The sequence below is a fragment of the Symsagittifera roscoffensis genome, chromosome 5, assembly GCF_963678635.1.
Source record: "Symsagittifera roscoffensis chromosome 5, txSymRosc1.1, whole genome shotgun sequence".
In the NCBI taxonomy this organism is placed as follows: Eukaryota; Metazoa; Xenacoelomorpha; order Acoela; family Convolutidae; genus Symsagittifera; species Symsagittifera roscoffensis.
Window position 1 is genome coordinate 28,278,078 of NC_087066.1, and position 9,343 is coordinate 28,287,420.

The 9,343-nt window shown below is 34.2% G+C and overlaps 1 protein-coding gene across 1 annotated transcript; it reads left to right on the forward strand.

The window, feature by feature from the left end:
* The first annotated feature begins 347 nt into the window (after window positions 1-347).
* Window positions 348-5,741, forward strand: LOC134845926 (gamma-aminobutyric acid receptor subunit beta-like). The gene is made up of 4 exons (XM_063863057.1): window positions 348-1,102; window positions 1,392-1,546; window positions 4,064-4,240; window positions 4,968-5,741. Exons 1-4 carry the CDS (start codon window positions 766-768, stop codon window positions 5,418-5,420), a joined length of 1,122 nt encoding a protein of 373 aa, XP_063719127.1. The 5' UTR covers window positions 348-765; the 3' UTR covers window positions 5,421-5,741.
* Window positions 5,742-9,343: the final 3,602 nt, after the last annotated feature.

Consider the following 9,343-nt stretch of genomic DNA (forward strand, 5'->3'; position numbering starts at 1 on the left):
GTACGCGGAAATTTATGGGGAAACTGGCCAATTTGGGACAATTAAAGTGCGATTTATTTCTTGATATTGACGCGTAATCGGAGATTTAATTCGTCTCAGACGTTGCTCCAAAATGAATTGAGGCGTGCTAATAGTTTTTGACCAATAAAATTGTCAAGTTTACCAATTTGCCAACAATTTAGCATTAGCTATGGCTGGCGCTGTAATTTGAAGGTCATTCGATCAGAGGGTAAAGATTAAATTGCTAACATTGACATAAAGATATGACATGTGTTCTTTAGAAATAGAATCTGGAATAATCTTGAAGCCGTTTTGTGTTTAATAGGAAAAATTATCTACATCTTGTGTTTGCGTTCAAAGAAGACATTGAAGAACTTTGATGGTTCTTGATCACAAAAATCTACTTGAATAGCAAAGTAACAAAGTAAAATAGCTTGAAAACGGACCTAAAGTCGCCCAAGATATTTGCTCTTAGTGAGAGAAAGGTCGAACAACAATCAAAGATACCGTAAAGAATGACATTAATATAATAAAACAAACTGTTTTTGACAATCTCCGTGCAAGAACATCATGTCTGCAAAACTCAGTGTTCTTTTTTATTCCAAAATCATTTTCATTACTCCTCAAACTCGTTGTTCCGTCCAATCAATTTCGAGAAATTACGTATCTATTTTCGTTATGTGAGATTTAATCAGTTGAGACGAATGAATAGAAAGACTCAAACTCATTTTCATCAACAAAACTAGTAAAATATACCAGCTCAAAATGCTTATTGAGAGCATCACAAAATGTATGATCGTTATTACGGTTTTTTTTGTCGAAGTTGCAAAATGCAATTCAAAATCTGATGAGACGAGTAAGGAGCTAAGGAATCTGATGTCGAACTACGACAGGAGATTCAGGCCCTCTTTCGGTGGAGAACCGGTGGTCGTTAATGCTTCAATACATTTCAACAGCCTTGAAATGGTCGATAAACCGATGAAACTTGAAGCACACATCACTTTGAGACTGCAATGGACTGACGAGAGATTGAAAGTTTCGAGTGACATAGGTCAAATCGAACTCACAACTAGAGGTTTTGCTGGCGAAATTTGGACTCCAGGTGATGTCTTAAATCATTGAAATCAAGACGCATAAATTTATCTTTTAGCACAATCGTTTTTACATTGAAATGTTTCCCTTACTTCATTGAAATAAATACACCTAAAACATATCAGTTAGCACAATTGTTCTTTTAGAAATATAAAACATTGATGCAAAAATCATCAAAAGGTTTTGGAAGGTTTCTTAGAAAAACATACATCTTTCAGCTCAATAATGGATTGTTAAAACCGAATTTTCAAAAATTGGAACTAAATTAAAAGCGGCTCAACCCATTTTTTTCCATGAAGATCTGTACTACCCTGGAACGACATCAGTGGCAGTGAATGATGAGGTCGAGTATGTTCGGCTCAATTCTGAAGGAACGGTGATATACTCGCGAGAACTAAAATTCGGTTCCATTTGTAGTCTTCTTGATTTACACAACTTCCCTCTTGATACACAGGTTAGTGATATATTTTTCAAATCAAAATTCAATCAATCACTGTTACATTTTGTGCATAACATAATGGCAGTAGTTAGAAGCTTCAAATCTTGCTTTTAGAAATTTCGGTGGAAATTAGGAAGGTTTTTACCAAAACTGGTAAATTATTTTTAGTCCAACCAGTCAACAAATGAAAGATATTTGGACTCAGGTGTGTTTTGTTCCGATTGCATGAAGCTGTTTACAATGGCAACTCTTTCGTTGTTCACGTGGTTGTTCTGCATGTAGTACTTTTTTCGATGCCATTCTTTTCATTAAGCTCCCGATAAGTGTTTTTCGCTACACAAATTTTCCACAGCTATGGAATGTTTTTGACCAAAAATTTAGTTTTAGTTAACAAAAATCTATTAATATCATTTTTATCCATAAAACTTTGGTGCGGGTATGAAAATTTTTTTGATTTGCAACTTTTTTTCATTGAGAGTTTATTCCGGTTGGCAGTTTTTATTGAAAATTTTTTTCTATGCTCTTGTTCCTAGAAAATATACTGCATATATCTATGGATTTGATAGAAGTACAAAACTCGTAAAAATGTAATTTAAAAAAATCTCTTTTTTAATTAACAAACTTCATAAACTGATTTCATTCTGGGCATTATCAACGAGTATCAAAATGCCCAAATGGTCTTGAGTTTGAAAGCACGCATTACACGATTGGAAATGCGCATGTTAATTCCTACGCTTTTAGGGTCAAAGTTTTACAAGATTATCCAGTTACTGTGCTGCCAATTTTCGGAATTCGTAGAATTAACGGGTTTTCGATTGTTTTATCATCGGCGCTGTGTCAACTATAGCTTACATTTTTGCTTGGTTTTTGTTCAAAAACTGTTCTTTTTTATTTTGATCAACAAAAAAGGAAACTAACTTTGTTTTCAACCGCGCAAAATCAAGCATAGCTTAAAAAATTACGAATTGAAAGGGATATACCATATTTAACCAACCACAGCTCAACTGCAAAATAAAATCTTCTAGTATCTAGAAAATTGGTTTCTAGAAAAACTGGTTTCTGATGAAAAAATGTTACAACGATTTACACTTTATATACCAGCACAACGAACAACATACGAGCTAATCAGCTTATTACGGCGAACTATTGTAGTGCCCCTGGTTAAGAAGTACTATCAATTTTTTGGCTAGTTTTCTGGGCAGGGAAATGCTGCCTCTCCATCAAGCACTGAGCACGGATCATCCTGGGCCTCAATTATCTGACCATTTGATTGAGTGGCTGAGATACGTAAGCACTTCACACCCGTTCCCCAATCACTAGTTGGCGTCGTTTGATATATCAAATAACACTTTTTTTAGCTGTTTTTCGATACGTATTTCATTATTCCCAAACTCTTTTAGTTTTGAGAGCAACCAATGGGCACCTTTTGCATTTTGAAACAATTTACAGCAAAAATTTTGGATTTGAGTCTTTTCATTTTCATGCAGAACACTTTAATCTACTGTCGTATTTGAAAGTAATAGTTGTAATATAAACTTGAATTAAAAAATTAATTATTTTTTGAGAGTATGATTTCATATCCTAATATCTATAAAATTTAGTTCAGAGGAATAATAAATACGGGTGTAGTCAAGATATTGTTATCTGATAATTGTTATTGTTCCGAATTCCGAGGAATATATACGCCTGGGGTGATTTTTTTATTCAGACTGATTTTAGAAAAATTTACTGCACAAAGGCATCAATCCGAAAATCTTGTGATTGCCAAGCGAGTAAGATTGCCTCGAAGAATCATATCTTGAAAAGCTGGCTTAGATAAATTTGCTTTTTCGAAAACCATTTTGGTCTATGAAAAAATTTGGACTATTTGTTGGTTGAAGTTTCATCGGTCGAATGGCACCAATAAAAAACTCAATTTTTTCGCTATCCAATTTCCCTTATGATTTAAATTGAAATAATTGTTTTTAGGCAAGCTATTCCAGTTTTGGAGTGCTTAATTATTTCAAATCATGAAGTAAATCGGATAGCGAAAAAAAATTAGTTTTTATATTGGAGTCATTCGATCGATGAAACTTCAACCGATGAATAATTCAAATTTTTTCATAGACCAAAATTCGGTCTTTGAAATTTCTTGAATTCTTTCAGAGTTTCATTGCTGGAATATCTTGCTTAGAAAAACTTAAGCATTTTGCGAATCCATCAGCTATTTTGTTGCCGTCCAAATCGCTTCATGAATTAACTTGAAATTCTTCGAAGTTTGATAGCTGAACCAGCTGGTGAATAAAAATTTTGAATAAAAAATTGTTCTTTAAAATTTAAAGTTTTCCGGGCCAATTTACGATATGGATTAACTTAAAGCAAGAACTGATTTTCTGCGAGCCATTTGAGTGTTGGAGACAAGCTTGCTAGTCTGAATAAATTGCGCAGCAAGCGGCTATTCTCTTTTAGTATTTCTTCGTACATTTTTGGCGATGCGAAATCATTTGGAAATTTTTCAGAATGTCGTAGATCCTTGATATTTGCTCATTTCAGGTTTGCTCTTTGAACTTAGAGTCCTATGGGCTCAGGACTGATGATATACAACTGAACTGGCTGGATGAGGGTTCTCTATCCCCACCAGGCGATGTCGGAACAGAATTTTTTCTGATAAATATGAGACTGAGTAGCTATGTTCTTCACTTTTCGACTGGGGAGTTTAGTGTTCTAACTGTAAGTATATGTGGCTGCAGCCAAATCTCAAATAAGAACGACAGAATCATTAAAAGCTTTTGGCGAAACAACCTCTTTCAATTTTTTTTTATAAATAACGATGCTTATCATGCTTCTTCCTCTAAAATATTTGATTGGCTAAGATAAATATAGGTTCTTCCCTTCTTCGGTTATGATAATTTTACAGGTTTTCTTGGTTATGTTTTTTGTTAAGCAATGGCTCTTTTGCTTTTAACTGCATTCAGTTAAGTTTAATTTTTGAGTTGCACGCAGTAACTTTAAAAATATCATATGAGCCGACGTACGAATCTGCTGTCGTACGAATGAGCCGACAAAAGTTTTTGCTGAAAATAATGCCAACTTTTGCCTTGTTTCTGATGGTTATATGAAGAAGTTTTCTAGGCTATTTTTGCAACATTAAAAAAGCAAAATACGGCGTTCTTAGGCACTTCGTGGAAAATTTGACCAAACTATTGCATTTTCGGCCGACTCGCGCTCTGTTGCCAAATAAGTATATGTTGGGAGCCGAACAAACAATTTTAAGGTCATTAAATGGTCAGCACAAAATTATAGGTTTCAGCGAAAATCAGAACATTCCAACTGATACAAGCCCAAATACTATACAATGGCTGATAGATTATTTTCTGTCAAAAACTTAAGTAACTGGTATCTCAATTTAGCTGAAGCATAATTTACTTTTTGCAAAAACGACATTTTTGGATTTCAGCTTGAATTATACGTGAGCCGGCTGCTTCTGGCCAATGCGCTACAGTTTTATTTTCCCGCTCTGCTCATAGTGACAATTTCTTGGCTTGGTTTTTGGATCGACCCACATCACGTGAGTGGACGAAGCTTGGTCGTCTTACTCTCCACTCTCGCCCTTCTTCTGTCGTTTCTGAATTTTCAGATGAGCCTCAAAAACATCAATCACGTCACAATGTGTCACATGTTCTATCTTCTAAGCTTCTTCTATATAGCACTGGTCGTTCTGGAATACATTGCAGTCGTGTTGTTTACCCAGCGAGCAGCCAATCACAAGAAAAATGATGAAGATAAATTGGGAAACTCTCGGTGGTCGGAAAGAATTGACCTATTTTGCAGAATAGTGTTTCCAGTGACCTACTTTCTCCTTCTGTTTGTTCACATTTGTCATATCCAGGGTTCAACAGATGAATACTGATTTGATTATTTAATCAAAATTGAATAATTTAAAAATTGATAAGAGAGTTGATTATGGTCAGCAGATTATTAAATTGATTGATTCGTTGACTGGTCTTTAAACTGAAACGTTTTGCTAGAAACAAGCATGCTGATTCAGCCTCTCTTTTTCTCTTTTCTCAATAGCAAGAGACAAAGAATGAAGTTTAGTGGTTAAATTGCCAGTCTTCTGAATTTAATTTCATAAATGAAAATTTAACCAATGCATGTTTGCTTGCTATGATCTACAGGGCTAAAGCGTATACCCCCAGGTAAAAAGTATAAATGACAGTTGTAGTGATGTGGAAAAAAGAGCAGATTTTGTTCAATCATATCGATCAAACGACTTATTTGATAGCGTCCTCAATACAAAAGAAAATCTGCTAGAAAAATCAGCATTTACTGTGAACAAACTTTGGTCTTGAAGAGAACATCTGAATCAATTTATCAAATAATCTAGTATGAAAAAGGTGTTGCTATTTCGTTGAGAGCCGTGAGCTTCCATTAATTGATTTCGATTTTAGCCATTCAAAACAAAGTCATAAATCAATAAGCCACTCAGTTTTTTGAAAACATTTTCTTCAACCGAGAACCGCTCTTTTTTCAATTACACAAAATGAACAAAAATGTTTGCTCACGACTCGTTGTTTGCTCACGAAACTAACGTTTGAAAATAAAATTCTCTAAGCAAATTTAAAAAATGTTAAACGTTTTATTAAAACAAACAAGGAAAAAGTATAATATTTTGCAGAGACAAAAATCAAAATTGAGAGCCCATATTTTTTTTCTTCAATTCAGTATCGTTTAGCAAGAAAGCTGAGATCTGTTAGATGACAATCGGAAAAACTATTAAGATTTCGTAATAAAATTAACTCTTTTTTCAGCAAAATTATGCTGAAACTAATGGAGTGAGTTATGACCCATTTGGTTAAACTCATAGAGTAATTTCAGATAAGGTACACCGTCTGCTCGTCACGCTCATATTTTCGGCCGGATAGATTCGTGCAACTTCTTAGTCTAATACCGATCATACTCTTACTCTTAAATCTCCTAGTCTCAATAGATCTAGTGTATATTGGTTTATGCGAGTTAGTTTCCAGAAAGAGAACAACTGTACTCTAATTTTATTTCAAATTACTCTGGTGCTGAAACTACAAGTAGTTTCAGCACTTACAAATAAGTGTAAAGGTTAGAGATGGAATATGATTGGTTAGTTAGGAATATTTATATGAATAGAGAAACATATTTATAACCAATTATAATTTCTAGTTTAGAACTGGTTCCACCCATCCGGGGCTTAGAGAGTTTTTAGTTTCTAAATGTTTAAAGTAGTGAAGGACGGGTGATGTAGTTTCTTTGAAGTTGCAGCATTGACTTCTCGGAGAAAGGAGAAGTGTGGCTGTTCGTGTTTGACGGAGGGAGATGGTTATGTTTGTATGTCTAGATGGGTCTCGTTGATCGTGGTAGTCTTGGGTGATTGTGTCAAGACTTCTGATCGATGTAATGATGTATCGAGTCCGTTAGGTTTAGATCGAGACAACGTGCAGAGTGAAGTTTGACTTTTCCGTGTGAAGTGCCAAGTGACTAGGATCTGTATTGAGATGGCCATTGGTCTGTTTCAATGGTTTCCTTTTGCTGCGGTGTTTGAGTCCATACTTTAAATCCTTTGAGGTAGTGACTTTAGGCAGCAAATCGAATATATTTGCCATTCCGAAGCTGGAATGTGATTAGATTGTCGTCTCCTTTGCTGCTCGTCTTTACGAAATCTATACATACTGCGTTTATCAATTGCATATACAATTTCCTTTGTTAGTTTAGTTTTAGTTACGATTTGTTATTAATGGTTATCGCAAAAGCGTTCTGATATTAATGCAGTTATTTTTTAAGAGTCGCTCACCCTAGAGCAAATCTTGGCAAAAATAGAGTGTGGGTCACAAAACGTGGCTGTAGCGTGGTGGATTAGGCCGGCTATAGAGCATCAGGACGTCCCTCTGGTTGGTGAGGCCAGGAGTGGGGTATACTTTTAAGATATCTTTGTGGAGAGTCCCTTTTTGTGTTCAACCTTTTGTTTCTTTTTCCTTACCTTTTTTTCTCTTTTTTGTTTGGTTGTCTTTTTCTCAAAAATCTAATCTTTTGGTTTGGTTCTGTTTTTTGATTTTTTTGTGTTCTATTCGATTGTGTTAAGACGTGAAAGTGTTCTTCAAAAGAATAATTTATCCAGTTTTAATCTGGTTTGGGTACCGTGGGGCTTTCCTTCTTAGTCATGCTATTAGTTTGTGGTTTTGTGACGTTAGTAAGCTGCGTTAGTTATTGTAGTTTACTAAATAATTCCATCCAACCGGGTTAAGGGAAAGTTTGAAACGTGTGAAAACTGGTTAGAGTTGTTATCAGTGAAAATTGAAACTTAAAAGTCAATTTTTAAACAATTCTTCGGGGCGAGCTGTGCGATTGTGGAAAGAGTTTTATGGGCAAGTGAATGATTTAAGTCTTATAAAAGAAGCCTTTTGTGAAAAAATTAGTTCTTTTTTTAATTTATCTGCAATTTTTTATGAATTTACTGCATTGAAATTTTAATTTTACTGCTTTTGGGGAATTTAATTTATAAATTTACTGCCTGGTAAAAGGAAGCTTATTGCATTTGGGATTATTTATCAGATTATTTATTTTGTTCGTTTGTGTTAAGGCTTGAAAGTGGTCTTCAAAAGAATAGTTTATCCAGTTTTAGGCTGTTGTTAATCTGGTTTGGGTACCGTGGGTTTTTTTCTTAATCATGCTTTGAGTTGGGGTTTGTTGTGTTAGTAAGATGCGTTGGTTAGGTCAGTTTACTGTATAATTCCTGTCCAACCGGGTTAAAGGAAATTTAGAAACCTGTGAAAACTGGTTAGAGTAGTTATCAGGTAGCATTTAAACTAGAATTCATTATTTAAAACAATTTTTCAAGGTCGAGCTGTGCGATTGTGTATAGAGTAGTGGGCGAATCAAAGATTTTAAATCATAAAGAAGCGTCTTTTAAGAAGTTAGTACTACTTTGCATTTATCTGCAATTTTATTAAATTACTACATTGAAATATCAATTTTACGGTTTTTGCGGAGTTGATTATTTAATTTACTGCTTATTATAAAATATTTTTACTGCATTTAGGAATATTTATCAAATTACTCCTGTTTGGGGTTAAATTTTACTGCTTTATTTAAAACATTTTTGCAATTTGTTAATATGAAGTTTAAATTTGTAGAAGGAAGTTTTCAATTTTTCATTTGTGTTTCCTCTTGACTTAGATGGTTGTGCGATGAAAGCAAACAAAAAAAGAAAAATTTATTTTAAAAATGGTTAGTTTTTGTTCTAATTTGTTAGTATAAATTATTTAGTTCATACTTACCAAATCATCGGTAAAAAATCTATAGAGAAAGACGTCGTGGATGATATCTGATGATGTTAGAAGTTTAGCTAGTAAGCAAGTGATGTGTTTAGTTTGAAGAAGTGGCCCAAAACAATTCGAGTACTTTGATAATCTTGTGCTCTTCAGTGCTTGGTGAAAATTCATGCGGTGTGTTTCGGATTAGGTTATAAAGCTTGTGATTATGTTTAATGTTATGAATGTATTCTAAGATTGGGACTTCAACGGGCTGTATATATTCGTGAGGGACGATTGGAGGACGGGATTCATCAAAAATAAAAGTTCTGGTTAGTGGGCAGAATATATAATTTTGTCGGATAGGGTTGTAGTATCTAAGGATTCCTTGCATGTTAGTATCTTTATTACAATATGTGAAGTTCAAGAAGAATGGTGAAGTGTAATTGGAGTTAAAAAATTGAAATCGATGGTGTGGGTTTTGTGATGGTGTATTAGTTGTGTAATGGTGTTGTATGAATTTAAAGTAAGTGTATGTGTGTATGTGTTAACA